Genomic DNA, 20038 nt, shown 5'->3' with positions numbered 1-20038 from the left:
AGTTATATTTTAATTTTTTTAATGTTTTAGACATATTATTATTAAGGTAGATTAAAATACTGAATAAAATAATTTTTTAAAATTCAATTTCGCTGACCAACATTCACACAACTAATAGGTCGAACCGATATTATTTATTTATTTAATTTTCTTTTGCAAAGATGAACTATAATATAGATATTTCAGGTAAATGGGCTACAACTGGGCCTGGTGCGGGCTTGGTTTGTACGCACTTTGTTAAGTTACAGTTCGCACTTCTCAGACGAAACTAACAAATCAACTGTGTGTATGAGAGAGAGAGAGAGAGAGAGAGAGAGAGAGAGAGGAGACTCATCTAACCTCGCCACAGTCACCGCTCGGTTCATCTCCGGTCTCTGGGCGCCCAATGATCCGAACTACTTGTCCTCCCTTCCCCCCTCGGACATAGCAACCGAAGCAATCTCAGTTAGGGCTCGCCCGAACTCTCGGTCTCCATCCATGGAGCCAGGGGTCGGCGATGCCCCAGCCTCCGAAGTCCTCGATCCCGAGCACCACGAACTGTCACCGCGCCGCCCACTACTGGTGCCGGGCGATGACTGTGGCGATGCGGTGCCTTCCGACGCCTATGACACGGTCGAATCCCACCTATTGGGCTCTCTCTTCAACCGTACGCCCGCCTTCGAGCTGACTGAGTTGAGCTGTGACGCCTTCGATGGGGAAGATGCCCTGCCGACCAGCGCAGAGACGGCCCCTGACCTCGATGGCTCTGCAGTCGAGCAAGCTTCTGCTTTCGAGCCGGTGGATTCGGTTGAGCCGATCCATCAGGGCACGGTGGGGTTGGGAGTTGAGGCGGCCGCCGCTCCGGCTCCCGTGAAGCGGAAGCGCGGGCGTCCGCCGAAGGTTCACGGCGGCGGGAGGAAGGCTACGGTGCCAAAGAAGAAGGACGAGGAGGAAGTGTGTTTTATATGCTTTGATGGTGGTAACCTCGTGGTCTGTGATCGTAGGTGGGTTTACCTGGTTATCCTCTCTCTTGGTGTTTTATCTAAATTCTTCAAGTTTTGTTGTTGTTCTTATTATTTGATCTGAATTACTCCTTTTATACTAGGGGCTGTCCTAAAGTATATCATCCCGCCTGCATCCACCGGGATGAGTCCTTCTTTCGTCCACGGAGTCGTTGGAATTGTGGTATGTTTACATGCGTGCTGTTAAGTTATGCAGGAGGTGGAATATTCCTTTTCAGTTCCTAAGTGTTTCTTGTTAGAAAGATGGCATTCCATTATGGTTTCACCTTGATTTATAAGTATTTAAAATCACTCTAGACAAGCACGCTTTTATCACTTTATATCATCAATTCAGTTTCTTGTTCTTTATTTTCTTCACCTTCAACTCATTGTTTTTTGTATTTCAAGTTTTTTCCACCTTTACTGAATTTTTCAGTAGCAGATATATGCTTGAATGAAACAGATTGCACCATCAACGATATACCACCCAAACATTGACAAGTCATTGTGCCAAGTTGATCTGCTATTTGTGCTTATAGGAACTCACCTAAGTTGAGTATCTACCACTAGACCTCTGCTTAGTTCTGATACCACATTCTTATGAGTTTATTGTTTCTAACGAACTTTATGCTAAAACAAGGTAAATCAACTCTCTCACCAAGGGGGATGCCAACATGAACGTGGCAATTTGGGATAGGAAATTGTGCTTGTAGCTTTTGTGAAAATTTTTGGCAGTGTTCAGGATCATTATTCTTTGATAGGCGTTGAACCCATGACACATTGGATCACTTTTGATTGGCTTCGTTTGATATACACTTTAGGTTGTTATGAACCCATGACACATTGGATCACTATTTGATTGGCTTCGATCTCCATTTGATATACACTAGCTGGGGATCGAGCGTTGGGTGACAACTTGTCCTACCGCGGCACCATAGCCCCGGGGACAAATGACTTCATAAATACTATACCAAAGGTGTGAGTGAACATAGGCAATCTTTAATTTATCACTAATGTTAATATTTGATTTGAGGCCGAATAAGTTTCTGCTATCAGTTTAGGTTGAACCTCACCTTAGTTTTGGCAGTACAATCAAAACTTTAATAAGTTCTGCTATCAGTTTAGGGTGAACCTAACCTTGGTTATGCGATCATTATTTATGTCATAATTTCAACTTATTGCTCTATTTATGGCTAACTTATACCTCTGATTGTTGAGGATTCCATTAAGCTAAACCCACACCATGCTGGTTGTTACATATCAAAAGTTTGATCTCTTATATTTGGGAGATTGTTTGTTGCCCTCATTGTTCTAGATTTCTTGTTAGTTCCCTGAAGTAATGGAACCTTTTCCAGTAACTACCATATGCAATATTAATTCCTTGCTTCTGACAACTTGTTGGATCTTTTTTTGGTTTGTAGGGTGGCATATATGCAGCATCTGTCAAAAGGCTGTCACTTACATGTGCTATACCTGCACGTATTCTGTCTGCAAAGCTTGCATTACTCGAGCTAATTTTTTTAGTGTTCGGGGCCAAAAGGGATTCTGTGAGACCTGCTACAAGACTATAATGCTAATAGAATCAAATGAAGAAGCTAATGAGGAAAAGGTTTGCCTTCTTTCGTCACTCACACATTCTTTTCGTTTTGGAGTTTGAATTTGTGAACAATATTACGGTTTTTAAGTCAAATTAGATGCAATCATCAGGTCACAGGCTGATGTTTATGGAACATGATTGTTCCTCCTTATCTTCAATTATGTCGAATGTTGTTTGGGCTTGAGGTTGTATGGGATAGTGGTTTGCATTGTTAGTTTTCTAAAGATTGTACAACGTGATGATTTCAGTTGAATATTGATGTTGGAGCAATATCTTGTTTTTAGTATGAAAGGATACAGAAAACTAGATCACGAAGAAAAAAGAATAAATTATATGGTAGTTAAAGGAGGAAACTTTTACTTGGTTCCTCAATGCATAGGAATCTCACCATGTGCTGTTAGTGCAGCACCAATATCATGCACACAAATGATGGCTAGATTTATCTTGTTTGTTCACCAATACAGTTGATGACTATACATGTGAACTTAATCTAATTTACTAAAGCATTATGTGTTCCAAGTTCCTTTTGAATCTAAAGACCACCCTTTATTTCTTGAGTATTTGGTGCTGTTCTATGAAAGGCGTTGAGTCAGAAAAAAAAAAACTATTTTGCACTAGATATATACATTGAAGATTACAACATTACCAGTCCATATGAGAAATGTTTAAGACAACACAAAAGTGGTCTATCACTGGTACAAATTAACAATAGGCATCAATATTCACAAATCTAATAATGCTGAAGCTCATGGATGGGCCAACCATCTTCCTAATCTATATGTACATTACTTTTTGTACGATGTATCATGCTCCTGTCGTTGCGTGTGATAATTAATATGAAACTTGTTATAGAAGTGTGGTGTTTGATTGACCCAATTCATGGGGAGGGTGTCATGCTAGGCTGTGCGAAGTCCTGATTTGTAATTGGTAATGCATTTGTGGTTTAATTGCATAATGCTATCCACATTCATGTCATGATCAATTAGTGAAATATCATCTGACTTCTTCACCATTAAACAATTCAATCTGATTTAGAAAGTTAGAAAGTCGATGGCCAAAGAAGTGATTTGTGCCACTCTGACCCTATGGAGTGGCTTTCTAAATCTACCAAGCTATGCCTAACAGGAGTATCTAATCATTATAAGTTCTTTTCTAATCTTCACATCATATTATTTCTTTTGAACGACAAACTCATGTGGTTGTTCAACAAATATTGGTGTCTATTATATTGGGTCCAAACCAAAAAAATCTAACTTATCTAAATCAGTTTAGTTTGGTTTGGATTTTTTAGAATAGTTTGTCTTTGTTTACATGGAATGCTTTATATAACTATGTTTTCTTTTCTTAGTGACAAACAAAATCAAATTTAAAGGCCAATATTCTATTGCTTGCTTAGTCTAAATTGGATATGTTTTTACTTAATCTGTTTTCTTTAAAAAAAAAACAATACCTTATCAAGAATTTTTCCCATCTCATGTAGGCTAATTGTATATTCCAACAAAGACAAGTGGGCTAATCACTAATTAGATATAATCTGAGTCACATGAGAAGAAGTGTCTTTATAGGTCCCTAATCTTTGTTTAATTTGTTGCAGCCCAACGGACTTTATGGCAATCCACCTTGCTGTTGCAATTAGCATTGCTGTCACATTTTTTATGGTATTAACCACTGCATAGCCTGTCTTGGATGGTTCCACCCATGACATGTCGAGATGAGAAAATTTTCTTCATATATCATCCTTGATTTTTGTCTACTATTTAGGGTAGGAGATAAAATACTATAAAAAAACTAGTAAGAAAAAGAGAAGAAATAGCAACTAAGAGGTCTGACTCCAAAGTAAGGGTAACATGACGCCAAAGTAAGGTGACAGTTCGTGTCGTAAATAGGTTGTGCAACTTGTGCCAATATAAAAATATAAAAGGCAACACAAAACTAATTACATATTTTTTAAAATTCATTTTATAGTCTATGATTAATTAAACTTTTAATGAGGATTTTTTAAAAATAGCTTACGTTGTAAAAGGCCAATTTGTGTCATTAATTTATATATTTATGTCATGTCACTTCCACTTTTAGATTTTTTCTTTGTATTTTGGGTTAATTCTGGCCATATCATCTTATTGGATTATGTATGATATTGCCAACTCTATATCAAAATTGAAAAAATCAAAATGTATCCATATCCTTTACTATCGTGTAAGTATGTTGAGTTTGTTTCAATTCAAGTCTAATTCTCAATGATTGACCAAAGGATACTTATATCAAAATGTATCCATATCCTATACTATGATGTACTTATATTGAGTTTGTTTCAATTATTTCAATTCAATTCTAACTCTCAATGATTGACCAAAATATATTTATGAACATGTGGATAAATTAGTTCCAATACTAGATATCTTAGGAGCATTATTTAGCCTAAATTAAACAATAGTAGTTAACTCATCTAAGCTTATAAAGTTCTTTTATTACCCCACAATTCTTTATGTGAAGCTAGGGTGTCACAATTTCTCCTACTAAAAGATCTTAGAATCTTCCCCTCTTGACATTTGTCAATATTCAAATCCAACTAACAACCCTAAATCATCACTAATCAGCAAGATGTGAAAATCAGTAGTATGTAATTGTTTCGTTGTCACATTGGCAATATTTTTTAAACATTGCACCTGCCTTGGATATTAGGCCTTATTAAAATAAATTTCAACAACCCACCGAATTGAGAGAATTAACCCATTAATTTTGTTAGGCTTAACAACTGCTCAAAAATGCATAAGCTTGAATTAGTAAGAGTCCCAGTGGGACTAAAATGTGGCGTCACGGTCCCATAGTATACCATTTTTCCACTGGGTTGGAATTTCAACTCTCCTAGGATAATCAAATACCATTTCACATTGTGTCAGGTTTAAGACCATCTTTTTCAGGGGTGGTTTGAAGTTCTAGGAATAAGCAAGTGGAGACAAGGAAATGTGCATTGGCTTGGCCGTGCAGAGAGGCAGATTGGTTGTACTGTGGTTGAGCAAGGATGATTAAATCAAAGTTGTGTCTGAGTGATATAATGGGGCCAGTTTTCATTAGCAGGTGTAGCCAGTAAATTTTCCTGGGCAATTGGAAGCTTATGATGTATGAGACGGGGAGGAAAACAAATTGGGAGGTGAGTGCTATTGGCCTTTTGTTGTCAGGATCTTAGGTCGGAGAAGCTTAGGATATCCATTATTTGGACTACAAGGATGTGTGATCTGGATGATTAGGCTAATGATTGAGGCCCTGTCTGTGTGGATGACCTCAGATCAAAGTTGCACTATGGATCATAGGTTTGGATGCATAGCTATGATCCCATGTGAAGATCACTCTTTTAGGGATATTTGATAGATGGAAACAAATCTGCAGCTCATCTTATATATCAAAAATGGTTCCAATATAGACAATTAGGATCATTTGCATTTAGATTCTAATGTTAATGCTCATTTCCTTTAAGTTATTATCCTGAACAAAACTTGTGCCAATGACATGACGTTATGAAACATGTGCACCGGTTTTTACAGCCATTTAAAGCGATGATTTAGAGCACTTGTGGAAAACATCATCTCTTTACTCCAGTATTTTGTTTAAAGTATTTTCTTTATTTTGTGGCAGATCAGGGTAGACTTTGATGACAAGAGTAGCTGGGAATATTTGTTCAAAGTGTATTGGTTAACTCTCAAAGGAAAAGTATCACTCACAATAGAAGAGCTAAGTAATGCTAGAAGTTCATGGAAAGGATCTGGTACTTGTTTGTGTAAAGATGAAACATCTGTCGAATTATATGATGCTAATGGTGACCAAGAAGCCTGCTCTGATGGCTCTTCCAAACATTGCCAAAACATTTCTCCAAGGAAAAGAGTTGGGAGAGGTTCTAAAAGGTCCATCGATAAAGACCATCCTGCCAAAGGCATTGAGAGGGAGAAGAAATCTTTTTCTGAAGACAATAGATGGGCTTCGCCAGCACTCTTAGAATTTGTAGCACACATGAAGGATGGTGACGATTCTGTTCTTTCTCAATTTGATGTTCAAGCCCTTTTACTGAAATACATAAAGCAAAATAACCTTCGTGATCCTCGAAAAAAAAGTCAAATTGTTTGTGATGAAAGACTAAAACATTTGTTTGGTAAAGAACGTGTTGGACACTTTGAGATGTTAAAGCTTTTGGAGTCCCACTTTTTAATTAAAGAGGTTCACCAGATTGGTACTGATGACAACCAAGGAGTTATGGATTCTGATTGTGGTCAAATGGATGATGAATACAGTAATCTAACAAATATTGGTTCTGATAAACGACAGAAAAACCGTAGAAGATTTGGAGAGAGAGAACATCAGTCCAATCTTGATGATTATGCAGCAATAGATGTCCATAACATCAATCTTGTTTATCTACGTCGAAATTTGATGGAGGATTTAATTGATGATGCCAAATTCACTGAGAAGGTTGTTGGCTCTTTTGTTAGAATAAGGATTTCAGCTGCAGGTCAAAAGCAGGAGATGTATAGGCTTGTTCAAGTTACTGGTAACGTTTATTGATCAAAAGCTTCCATTCAGTTCAAAGTCTTCTATCCTTAGAATCATGTTTTCTATATACAGGCACACATTTAGTTTCTGAAAAATACAAAGTGGGCAAGAAATCAACAGACATCGCATTGGATATTTTAAATTTAGACAAGATGGAGTCTTCATCCATTGATGCCATCTCAAACCAGGATTTTACGGAGGTTGGAAGTTTAAAAAAAACTACATTTCCCTGGATTTTCCTTATTTCTAGTTGATTTTCTTTTTTATGCTTGCCTAAATATGCATTTTGAAGTAGCCTTTTTATGCTATATTCATCATTCAAGAACTCATAAAAACTTTTTTATGTTTTGTTGTTTGTACAAATTGCAAATTTGTCATCAACAAATACCATTTCTTAAAGGAAGACTTCACTAGAGGACCTATGCTATGGTCTAAAGTTTTGATTTACTTTTCGAGTTTTGGATTGCTTACAAAGGGATTAAAGATAAAACTTTTAAAATGTTGTTATTTACTCAGCTATAAAAAATAAGGCTTGTTATTAGGTTTATGATATGTGCATCTGTGAATTGGTTCCTTATAGTATCAATTCAAATTCAATGTATGGATAGTGACATATCTGATTGTTTAAGTTAATAGAACTAAACTACTGCATCATTTGGGTCTATACTTGAATTTTTTTAAAAATGATTTTCTTGGCATGGGAGTTTTCCTGGTACTTGATGTAAATATTGACCACATGGATAAGATGTTTGTCTCTTTGATGCAGACACTTTCAAGCACCATTATAAAAACTGGATCAGGTCAGCCAAATCAGAAAAAATTGGACCAGAGGTCCTAGTATGTAATAAGATTGGATTTACAATTTACCTGAGTAAAAACCCGTTAAACTAGGCAACCAGCCAAGTTTCACTAATCTGAGAGAACTGGAATGATTGTTTTCGTTCCCCTTAAAATTCGTAAAATATCCATTTATCTACTATAATATTAGATAGGCAAAGAGTTCACTTTACAATTTTAATCTAACACTAACACAACATCAGTAAAAACAAAAAAAAAAAAAAAAATCCCTAGTTTTTACAGTTGTAAGTCATCTTCTGTCTACTCCCGATCCTGAGTCCTTAATGGCTAGATGTCTCCATCTCTGGCGACCTTTGTTATAATTTGGTTATTCTAGTTTTTTTAATCAATACTTGTTCTTAACTCCTAATAAATTAGTTATTTATATTGATCAATGTATTAGACATGATTTCTTTTATTAAAATTTAGGATTTATTGTAATAAATTATGCAATTGGACCAGTTAATCAGGGGCAGTTTGACCAGTTAGCTTGCCTGGGTCCATTCCTGGTTCAACATGCAGTTTGATCAATTAGCCCACTGGCTCAACTAGTGAGCCAATGACCCAAAGTTTTTCTGGTTCAATTTCAGGTCTGATTTTTGTATCAATGCTTTCAAGGTTTAAACGCATTCAATTTGATGCAAAACAAATTTCAAATAGAATAGGATTAATTATAAATCTATCTACTGAGGAGTAGCTTCTTTTTAGGCAAAGAATCCTGACAAGTTTCCCCCTTTAAAATGGTATCCGAGTGGGATTGTGTGCATGGGTTCATCTTCTAGATATGTGGTCCACTCACTGCATTCTTCTTCATTACATGTGCCTCTATGTTCTTGGCGTTGTAACAGAAAGTTGTTTTCGTTGCTTGTTCCTTCTCTCCAGATTTCTCGTGCCCTTTTTCTCGGTTGCCGCTACTGAACAAATCCCCAACCTGCTGATCTCCTGCAGCTTTTCTTCTGGATTTCATCCTTTCCCCACAGAATCCAGCTGTTTTCCATGAAAAGATTTCCAGATTTCAAGCATCTCCAGATTCAGATGTGTTCTGGATCTTTCCTAGATTCTCAAATCTGCTTCTCACATTTACTTCCAATATCTGCTGCGTTTCCCAGAAATATGCAGAATTTATTTCTGTTTCCTTTTTTATTTCATGTGTTCAGAACTGATCCAGAAGCTCTGTACAGAAATCTACTGTGTTTCTCCTTGAAAACAGAATCAGTTTCTACCGACTTGCTTAGAGAAATCTGTTTTCCGCAGAATCTGTTTTCTGCAGAATCATCCTTGAGTCAGAAGACAAATCAGATCAGAATCTGTTCTGCCTACTGATCAGCTTTCTGGTGCTTCACTCTGCAAAATTTGCTCTGGCTTTGTTTAAATGGAATTTTTCCAACATTAAAATTATAATCAACATTGTTTACTGCAAGAAAATCACTTATCTTGCTGCAGTTTATCCTCTAAACTAATAGAATTGTTGGTGTGTTTACTTAGTACAAATGGTATTATAGGTTGTATTAAACAATGAAGCTTTATTTATTTTTCTTAATTATTTGGTTTCTTAAATGATGTGTGGATATATAATTACACAACGATCTTATTATCTTACTTGGAGACATGCACACCACCTTAAGAATCAATGGCACTAGCAATGATTATATCACGATTGAATGCAACAGTGGAGTCATGCCGTAATCAATATTTTACTAGTGGATACTTGGATGCTTCAATGTGTTCAAAAGTCCTTTAAGAAATCTATCATGCAATGGAGGAATTTAATGTCAAAAGAGATGTCAATTGCAAACAATAATAACAAGATGAAAAGTTTAATAGACAAGCTTATGAATTTGAAGGATATGACAATGATATCATAGATGATCATAATATCTAGTTGCTCTTTGCACCTTCTGAGTTAAGACACAATGTAACAAATATAGCATAGTTATGACACAAGGAGTGTTAGTGGAACTTGTTCAGCTGTCGCATTAATATCGGAGAGGAGTGCAAGCGTTCATGTTCTTGCACTGCAATGTGACATTGGGCATCTCTTTCCTTCTATGGGAAGGAGTCATGGGAATATTGTCGATATTGATTATTGATCTGATGACCTTCAGACTAGACTAGTAAGCTGACCAAGATTAATGATGCTTACACAAAGAAGAAGAAGAAATCCATCATTCACGTTGTTCAAAGCATTACTTCATTTTTTCTAGTTCAATTGAATTACATCTAATGCAACAAATAATATGTACCATCGTAGCATGATGTCCAATATTCAAGTCTAGTTTTGGTATCCATCGCCTAAGTGTGTATGAAATTTCTAGTCCATATCTAGATGAACAAGTGGAGCAGATCAAGACATCTTATGATGTTAGAAGCAATGGAGCATATATAAGGCTTATGCTAATGTGCAATAACTTGACAAGACTAACACGGATAAGGATCATTAACTTTCTATTATACTGCAATAGAAAGTTAATATTTTATAATCTTTTGATGCAATTGCAAAATATTATGATGTATCTTACATATTTAACATAACAGATAGTGTAGTTTGAGAGAAGTACAGAAGACATAGTGCAGGTGGATATTGACAACAGTGTCAAGTTAAAGAGGGATAGAGAGTTGATGGTGTAGGAACATCAAACATTGTTCTAGTCACTATGTTTAACACATTATATCGATTTAATTATGACAGGCAATGCTAAAGTTGATAAAGTGAAAAAGATGGCGTGAAAAACATAATTGTTAATAAAATTCATTTGTAATCATCAATGATTAGTGAGAAAATTTATTGATGAGGCGATTCTAGAATAAAAAATAACTAGTTTTACAACTCACTCCTGTTGAAATTGTTTTCCTAAAAAAAGGTCAAATTAACAACTATTTACTTTTGAGGACTAGGAAATGTCTCGGTGTTCTAGTACTACTGAGGGTAGGGAGACAAAATGTATTCTATCTGCTACATTTACATTTTAGTCATTTTTATAGTGTCCTTTGTTCTGCTCAAGTTTGAAATGGACAAGAAACTGCAAGGAGCAATTTATATCACTTAATTCACAAAAAGATGGTGTGAAAAACGTAATTGTTAATAAAATTCATTTGTAATCATCAATGATTAGTGAGAAAATTTATTGATGAGGCGATTCTAGAATAAAAAATAACTAGTTTTACAACTCACTCCTGTTGAAATTGTTTTCCTAAAAAAAGGTCAAATTAACAACTATTTACTTTTGAGGACTAGGAAATGTCTTGGTGTTCTAGTACTACTGAGGGTAGGGAGACAAAATGTTTTCTATCTGCTACATTTACATTTTAGTCATTTTTATAGTGTCCTTTGTTCTGCTCAAGTTTGAAATGGACAAGAAACTGCAAGTGAGCAATTTCTATCACTTAATTCACAAAGCAATTGAGGATTGAGGAAATCAAGAGGTATTTAGGTAAATTAAATAATTAATAATATTAAAATTGTTGGTATCAGATGAATAAAGATATTATGCAGATATGCAAAAGGCATAAATGGTCTTGCAGGTTGTGTTTTGAACCATCATGTAAATGGATTGTGTTAAATTTCATCAACCCTACATCTATCTATCTGGTGATATGAAATGTCTTGAATCTCTTTTGGTGATGCTTTATTTCATATTGTAATGCTAAACATACTGCCCTTTCCCTCTGTAAATCGAGCAATGAGTAATCAGGGTGAATAATGCATTTAGCTTGCGAAAGTCATTTGTCATTTACTGTTCATAATTTGATATTTTTTCTTCTAAAACTCTCATGGTATTCTTATGTTTTCAGGAGGAATGCAGACGTTTGAGGCAGAGCATAAAATGTGGCTTGATTAGAAGATTGACTGTGGTAAGATGTGTCATTTAGGCTATTAGTTCAGGATCATTTGGTTTCCGAATACAATTTCTGAATGTCTTTTCCATTTTCAATGCTAAAGGGGGATCTTTTAACAAAAGCCGAAGCTATACAAGAAGTGAGAGTTAAAGATGTGGGTAAATCAGCAAAAAAAAAAAAAATATTAACTGATAGTTTTCTGTTGATGATTCCTGAGCACTTGCATGGTTCATGAATCTTATTGTTGTTCTGCAGTGGTTAGCAAGTGAGAAACTGCGACTCAGTCATCTTCGTGATCGAGCAAGTGATTTGGGCAGGAGAAAAGAATATCCTTTTAGATCAAATGTTTTTGGTGTTTTGGATTTTTACTCTCCTAATAAGTTTTTGCTTTAGTTAGGTAATGTGAAACTATAACAAATATACATATCGAACGAGGAAGAAGAAGATAAAAAAAAAATTTGTTAGCAACAATAAAACAAGATAAAATTTATTTAAATATAGATGATGATATAGTAGGGGATGGAGTCTAATGGCGTAGAAAGATCCATATAACCGACCCCACCTAATAAGATTAGGCTTGATGGTGGTGGTGGTTGTTGTTGTTCTGATAAGGTTTTGCTAGATTAACTGAAATTTACCAATTTTTATATTCTTTTGTGTTGAACTATTTGCTAGAATTTCTTGTTTCAACTATGTTGAATTTTGGTGATTTCAGTCCGTGAACAATATTTTTTTTATGCAAGCGATTCTTTTTGATGACCTGCTTGCTTGTTCTTGCTCTTATACTCAATTTTGTATTTATGAATTATTTTTTCTCACCAATCAATGATGAGAATGGTTCTGCTTGTATATGTAATTTGATTGCTTGGAGATTATATCTTTAATATGACTCACAGAGGTGAAATATGAGGTATATAGTAGTTTGTGCTTTATTGTCAATGATCATTCATTTGTGATTCACGATGGAATATTAATTGGTGACTGGGGACAACTGAAATAAAAACCATGTAAAAGCCCTGTTTTCTTATAACCCTTCCCTCTCTCCCCTCTTTCCTTCTTGTGTCTTATGCTTCTTTCATAGGTCATTCACATATAGCCCTCTAAGCTATAATTTATTGTGCAGTGTTGCCTCCACCACCAATATATTCTTGACTGTGTCATCAGCTTCTTGCAGCATTGCACATATTCATCGGACTACATGATTCTTGTCTTGTGGTACTATATGATTCTTGCTTTTGTGGAATCATGTGATTGATGTAGCATTCTCATTGTTAGTGATGATAAGCTATTTTCATTGCCTTTCTACTTGTCTCTTCCAAAAAACAAAATAAACTTGTGCATAAAGACAGTAACATCATTTTTTGTTTATGCTCTATGGTGTAGCTACAAACGCCTTGTACATGCTCGCTTGGTTTAGCTTGCAATTTGATTCTCCCTTTTAGTTTAATTTTATTTTAGCTCATTAGTTTCTGAACTACTTTTAGTATGTTATTTTTGTTGTATTTGTATCTAACCTTTCATTTGATGTTTTGGTTGATCATTGTCCTTTTAGGCTAAGGAAAATTTTATTATACTCTGGTATGATTTACCATACTTTATGGATCGAGTATTGGAGACATCTGCAAAAGGTTAATGTAATATAGATAAAAATGCTTAGGTGGATGGTGACGTCCCTAGATAAAGGGCAGTCCAGTGCACGAAGCTCTTGCTAATGTGGGGTCTCGGGAAAGAGTCGATTGTACGCGTCTTACCTGCTTTGCAAGAGGCTGTTTCTAAGACTCGAATCCGTGACTTCCAGGTCACACGACATACTTTATGGATTGAGTATTGGAAGATTAAAAGTGACATATGCAAAAGGTTAATGTAATATAGATAAAAATGCTTAGATGAATGGTGAAGTCCTTACATAGGATAAAATAATAAACACTAACATTCGAGAATAATTGAGTGCTATTTTAATAATGATAAAATGAAAAAAAAATAGATAGAGATGTCGTGAACATGTTCAAAGTAGATGATTAGGTTCTATAGTTAGAAATCGTGAATCAATTAGAGTTTGTTAGGGACCAATTTGTGTATTTATTTGTAAATATACAAATCATGGAGATTAAATGTAAATGATAATGAGAGGATATATGTACGCAAAAGGGGACTAATCTTGATCAATAAATGTCATGAACTGGATCCACTCTGCACTATATGGACAAACCTCACTTTCCGAAACTAGAACCCTTCCAAAAATTTAGGTCTCATAAAACTTTTCATTGGATTGCATTTTCTAGACCAAGAATTCAATATCAATATAAACAAAAGAAAAATGAGTTATGAGTATCAAATTCTGGGTTAGGATCCAATCAAATTATGATGAAAGCAAAAGTCTATTCATTTGGGGTAATCAAAGTCAAGTAAGAAAGTTTCATCAATAGTCAACCTACCTTTAATACAAAACATCAGAAATCATCAATTAGAATGGTAAGAATGAATTTACTAGATCCAAAGGTTGCAACTACATGAAGGAATTATGCTGGACCCAACAAATTAGAGACTTGACGAATCATGCTGAAGCTTGGGACACATTTCAGTGAACAGACAGACTGAAAGTGGGAATCATTGCTGCTACATCTTCTCTCAGCTAAAATATAACTCAATAACGAGAGGGAGAGGGGTTTACATCAGTTTGCGGTGTTGATGATAGGGTTTGGAGAAGTGCGAGGTATTTGCGGTGGTGAGGGGTTGACAATGCTAGTAGGGCTTGGCAAGGAGCGAGGAATTCATGGTGGTGATTGGGCTTCTGAAAAGAATCAACGATGGCTATAGAATTTTGAGGGATGTTGTCCAAGATTCAACCATCTTTGGGTGTCATACCCAACAACTCGATAGGCATTGACAATTCCCCTTTATGCCTCCTTGGACAACTTGACTCGCTTTGACACTTAGACTACTCTGACATGTGACTTCTTTGATACTTCAATTCGGATAGTTATTTTTACTGTTTAGCCATCTTGCCATTTTTTCAACTGTTCTAACAATGAGGGTCGAAGAAGCGATGCAAATTGGGTCTTGCCCTAGGATCCTAAGGTGGAGTGCCAATCTCACTAGTTGCAACTTGATGAGGTGGTGCTGAACTACTTGTTGATTGGGAGGCCATTGATGACCTACCATCTGATGTGTGGTGTTGGATGGAGGCTACTTGAAGTAGTATGCTGGCTGACTTTTAAAACCCTTTGGTTCTGAGGCTGTCTAGTTGTTATGAGTTCTTATTGGTGTTATATCTACCTTCTTATTTTGGCTGAGGCAATCTATTATGTCTTCATGGATCAGTGTAGGGTCTGTTGATCTGGTACTTAGGCATGATTTGTAACTGAGGGTGGTACGGATATATGACTACTTCTGAACCTTGCTTGTCATGTGGCCCATTCTTATGGTTTGGTGTTGAGTAACTTTGTTCCATTTCTTCCCGAGGCCCACGGTGCTCGGAGGTAGGGTTGTAAATGAGTCAAGCCAAACCAAGCTTTGTGTTTGTTCCTCAAGATTGTTTGGTAAGCTAACTGAGTCGAGTCAAGTCTAAAATTTGTCCAGCTGTTGAAATAGTTGTTCAAGTTTGACTTGTTTTATTTTTATTAATTTCAAACTTGGTTCATTTAGATGCTATCGAGCTCTTAATTTGAGCTTGGTTAAATTATTACATTGTTAAGCATGTTCAGTTGGTCAGTGAGCTTCATATTACAAGCTTGTGAGAGGTTCGTTGTTTATTTATAGGTATATTTATTTTATAAGAAATTTGTTGATGAACATGATTAACAAGTTTTGCTCGTGGACATGTTCACAAATAGTTCACAATATCCTCTCACAAGCATTAATGAGTTGAACATATATATATTCAAGATTCTTCATTTGCTTAGTAAAATGTTTTAGCTTGTTCATTTAATTAATATTGTGCATGTTGAACAAAGATAAACAAGTTCTTGGCAAGGAACATTTGGTTTACAGTCCTTCTTGGAGGTAGGGTATCTCTTTGCTACATAAGATATTTTTCTCACTACAGTAATTCAAATATACAATGGGGTTGGCTTTTGAGGTTTTCTCAAAAGAAGAAATGGACCTAGTCATTATTTCCTCCTCTGCTTTGGAATATCTTATTGTTGTTGATATATTTGTCAACGTAAACTACATTGCTAAAGTCACCTTCAATTATTTTGTTGAAATATCCATAACTATTTGTACGCTCAGAGAGTGCATTGAGAAGTTGCAGATTTTGGATACACCTGAGGAACACCAGCGTCGACTTGGTGAAATTTCAGAAATACATGCTGATCCACATATGGATCCTACTTATGAATCTCCTGAAGAAACAGATGATAAGAAAGAAGGTATTTTCTCCTGCATTATTGGTGAACTTTTACCAGCTTTTAGCCTATTAAACTGCTAGGTCAATAACATTCCTCAGTATTTGTTGATGTGCCCATTATGCAGATAGTTTTAACAGGTCAGGTGTTCCTTTATCTCTTAAGAGAGGAAGGAATTTATTATCTCCTGGTAGAGAATCAATTTCAAGTTACCAATTGAATGAGGCGACAAGAACCTTAAGCACGGATCGGATATCAAACAAAAATCATAGACCAGAAGATGCAGGAGATAAGATTGCATATAATCATGCAGTGAAACATGATGCCACTGTTTGGAACAATACCCAACTTGAAACTAAAGTAGAAAACTCTTATAACGCTGCATCTGAAACTGTGATCAGATCTTCAGGTGTTTCTGTGACACAATATGGCAGTGAGCACGACAAAGTGTGGCATTATCAAGATCCATCTGGAAAAATCCAGGGACCCTTTTCGATTTTGCAGTTGCGCAAATGGAGCTCCACTGGGTTTTTCCCACCAGATCTGAGGGTATGGCTAGCATCCAAAAATCAAGAATCCATGTTATTGACTGACGCACTGCTGAAATTCCAGACTTGTTCACAACAAAATTCTCAAACTGCTAATCTTACCCAGTCTCCAAGTTTTTCAGGTGCAGCTAATACTGGACATAACTGGGAGATGGGTTTGAGAGACAATAATAATCCACCACTTGCAGATATCAAGCAAAATGATCACCATTCGAATGCAAATCAGAATGATGCGACTGTATCTGTATCTGCTGCTGGGTACAATGTGACAAACGTTGATAAACAGGTTCTTCAGGTATCTAATTACAGTGAGCAAAACAGGGAACTCATTACTCAAGGAAGGGTCGGAGCCTCTACACGTGTCTGGGAATCTTCAGCAGGTATAAATACTTGGTTTGACCAACATGCAAGTTATAATATCCAAGACCCAAAACCAAGTTTTTCTGCTCCTCCCTTAAGTAGAAGTTCATACAATTCTCCAGCCTATCAAGGCATAGGAATGCAAGTAGAAAATGCTGTGAGATGGAGCAGGAACCAGGACAACAGGAGTTCCTGGAATTCAATTAGGTCTAGGCCCATAATACCTACTGGTCAGGGTTATGAAGGTCAATATCCTAGTCAGAGCCCTTTAAGCCAACAATCCCATCAGGTTTCTCAACTCTACCAACAAATTCAATCACCCAATAATTCTAGAAGTCAATGGGAAAATGATGGATACAGTCCACCTACTCCCACTCTGCAGCCAAGTAGTATGAGCTGGACAAGTCATCAAGCACATACTACGCCACCTTCTGCATCTGTTGCTTCTATTCATACAGTACGCTATAGCTGGAATGCTATACCAAGTGCTCAGTTGCATCAATTAGGCACTAACACTATGGACACCAAGGTTAGTGTTCCATTAGTGGATGATGTTGGTGGATGGAGTCCAAAGTCATCACCGAATGCCCTTGATCAATATGCAGAACCCAAAGGCTGGGTTTCAGAGTCTGCTACAGCAATATCAGCTGCTGATACCAACCTGGATTTTGGCAAAATGGATAATTTGAGTAATTCATCACTGGCCAATCAGCAGAAAAAGCCTTTATCTCATCCAATTTCTTCAAGTGCTTCATTTAGGAAAAACAGCCAATTTTTTGAAAGTTCATGTCCTAGCCCAACTCCAAGTAGTGAGGAACATGGCTCTTCTTTTCCAATAGATGACTCTGATTCTCACAAGGTCTTGGATGGACTCTCAGAAGATACAGATGTACAGAGTCCTGTCACTACTGTTCCTGCATCGGGATCATTAAATATAATTTCTCCTTGCCCTTCTGCTGAGGTCGATGGCATACAAGCCTCGATGAAATCCCAGGCTGAAATGACAGATAAGATTACTGAGATTGAAAGGTTGGCTTCCCTGTCTTGTGAGTCAGAGAACAAACAGCCTTCTCTTGCACAGACAGATGACAAGGTGCAAAACCTCACTCCAATTACGACTGGATATAAACCTGATGCATTAGACAATGATTCAGTTCAGAAATCAGAAGCATTGACAGATCCCAAACTAGCACCTGAAGTGAGAAAAGACCAGGATAATCTTGATTATTTTGGCACAGATGTTACATTTTCAGGGAATAAATTGGATCAAACGGAAACTGGAAATCCAGAATACTTCTCTGGCCTTGCCCATATTGATACAAAGGGCATTGAGTTGGCATCACCAACTTCTGGACCATATGAATGGAATGCTGCTGTTGATTCTGCCTCTGGGAAGAACCAAAGTGACATATTGGTTTCTTCGGTTGATTTTCTTCCTCCACTATCTCCAACTATAACAGATATGTTTGCTGAACCTAAGTCATCAAGAAACACTGTTTGTGAGATGGCTGATGATTCTGCTGACAACAGTTGGGAGATAGCCCCACAGTGCCCAAGAATTGGAGCAGCAACTCATGGAGCTGGACCTAGCATGGTGGCCAGTGGAGTGATAGTTCAAGAGAAAACCAACGTGGCTTGGGGAACTGCAGAACAAACAAGCACTGAAACAGGTTGGACTATGCCCACAATGGAAAATGCTGCTGATACAAGTACACGTCGGGAAAAAATGACAATGAGGGATGCAAGAGAAACCTTGAATACTCAAGGCAACCTAAACATCAATACTGGCTGGGGAGCAACTCAAAAAACCAATCCTGGGTGGGAACCAACCATGAAGATAAGCTCTGGTGCAGAATCTATCTGGGTACTGCCAGCAACAGGATATATAAACCAGAATGAAAATGCCAACTCTAGTTGGGGAACGTCACAAGGAAGCAAGAGTGCTAGCTGGAGTTCAGCAAACATATACCATGAGAATGTGGACCTTCAGAAAAGATATGTTGGGGATAGATACCATGAAGGCAGTGATTCAGGTTATGGTGGCAGATATAATTCACAAACTCGGAATTATTTTGGTGGAGCTGGAGGGCCTGTACGACCTCTGAGAGGACAAGGGCAGAGAGGGGTGTGCAAGTTCTATGAGAGTGGGCATTGCAAGAAGGGTGCATTGTGCAATTACCTGCATCCAGGAGAGTAAAATTTTGCTTCCCACCTTGTCATTCCAGTTTTTGTACAGTTAAACTAATGGCGCTATGCTGGTGTATACCATCAAAAGTCTTGCTCGTACCAAGTTCAATTTCCAGAGTAGTTCTTGAAGCAGCAGCTGTTCAATATGAGTATTGGATCTTTGTAATCTAGCTGGCTAGGCACATGATTAGGATGAGCTAGCCATGTTCTGTTTATGTTGTAGACGATCACTATAATTTTAACTTCTTGTTATGACGACCAACCAACAGGATGACTTGCGGGTCTTAATTTTCTGCCTTGTTGGTCGATCCACAACTCGTCATCCTATTCCTAGGTTTCAACAACACCTTAGTTGCTGCATTATTCTATTGTTTGAGCTTATTCTATTGTTTCAAAGAATAGACATTTTAGGTAAGTTGATTTAAGTCAATCAAATGGACTAGACTGTTTGAGTGACTAGGCTAGGTTTATTCGAAGAGATTGATGAATTGAGCAAATTGGGTGAGCTAAAGCAAAATACACTGATTGAGTGGAATAGGCTGATCGATTAGGTCTAGCGAGTCAAATGAGCTAAGTAAGATTATGCAAAGTAGATAGATTAGATGAGTTGAATTATCCATTGTCATTAATGGGTTGAGTAGGTTGAATGTTACAAATTGGGCAAATCATATAGAACTACTAGATGGAAAGAGACAAAAGGGTCAAGGTAGCTAGACGGATCTAGTGAGGTTAGTTGATTAAGCTTACCAATTAGGTTGAGCAAAGTCAGATAAATGGGGAGGACAATTAGCTTCAACTTTTGTT

At 36.8% G+C, this 20038-nt stretch overlaps 1 protein-coding gene across 1 annotated transcript; it reads left to right on the top strand.

Annotated features, from left to right (window-relative positions):
- The first annotated feature begins 297 nt into the window (after nt 1–297).
- Nucleotides 298–19492, top strand: LOC141827934 (uncharacterized). The gene is made up of 10 exons (XM_074715283.1): nt 298–983; nt 1085–1164; nt 2402–2589; nt 6211–7117; nt 7192–7319; nt 11749–11808; nt 11897–11947; nt 12049–12119; nt 16018–16163; nt 16267–19492. The coding sequence occupies exons 1-10, from the start codon at nt 478–480 to the stop codon at nt 19242–19244; spliced, it is 5115 nt and encodes a 1704-aa protein (XP_074571384.1). The 5' UTR covers nt 298–477; the 3' UTR covers nt 19245–19492.
- The last annotated feature ends 546 nt before the right edge of the window (nt 19493–20038 follow it).

The sequence above is a fragment of the Curcuma longa genome, chromosome 1 (assembly GCF_044706935.1).
Source record: "Curcuma longa cultivar G26 ecotype Majalengka, Jawa Barat chromosome 1, ITB_CL_G26_1.1, whole genome shotgun sequence".
NCBI lineage: Eukaryota > Viridiplantae > Streptophyta > Magnoliopsida > Zingiberales > Zingiberaceae > Curcuma > Curcuma longa.
Note: the sequence above shows the minus strand (reverse complement) of the source record. Positions and strands in the feature narration are given on the sequence as shown.

Excerpts from the sequence above, each read along its gene's own strand:
- LOC141827934 (XM_074715283.1), top strand. The coding sequence starts at position 478 with ATGGAGCCAGGGGTCGGCGATGCCCCAGCCTCCGAAGTCCTCGATCCC. Across the intron at positions 2,590-6,210 it reads AAGAAGCTAATGAGGAAAAG|ATCAGGGTAGACTTTGATGA; the intron begins GTTTGCCTTCTT and ends ATTTTGTGGCAG. Across the intron at positions 12,120-16,017 it reads GATTTGGGCAGGAGAAAAGA|GCTCAGAGAGTGCATTGAGA; the intron begins ATATCCTTTTAG and ends AACTATTTGTAC.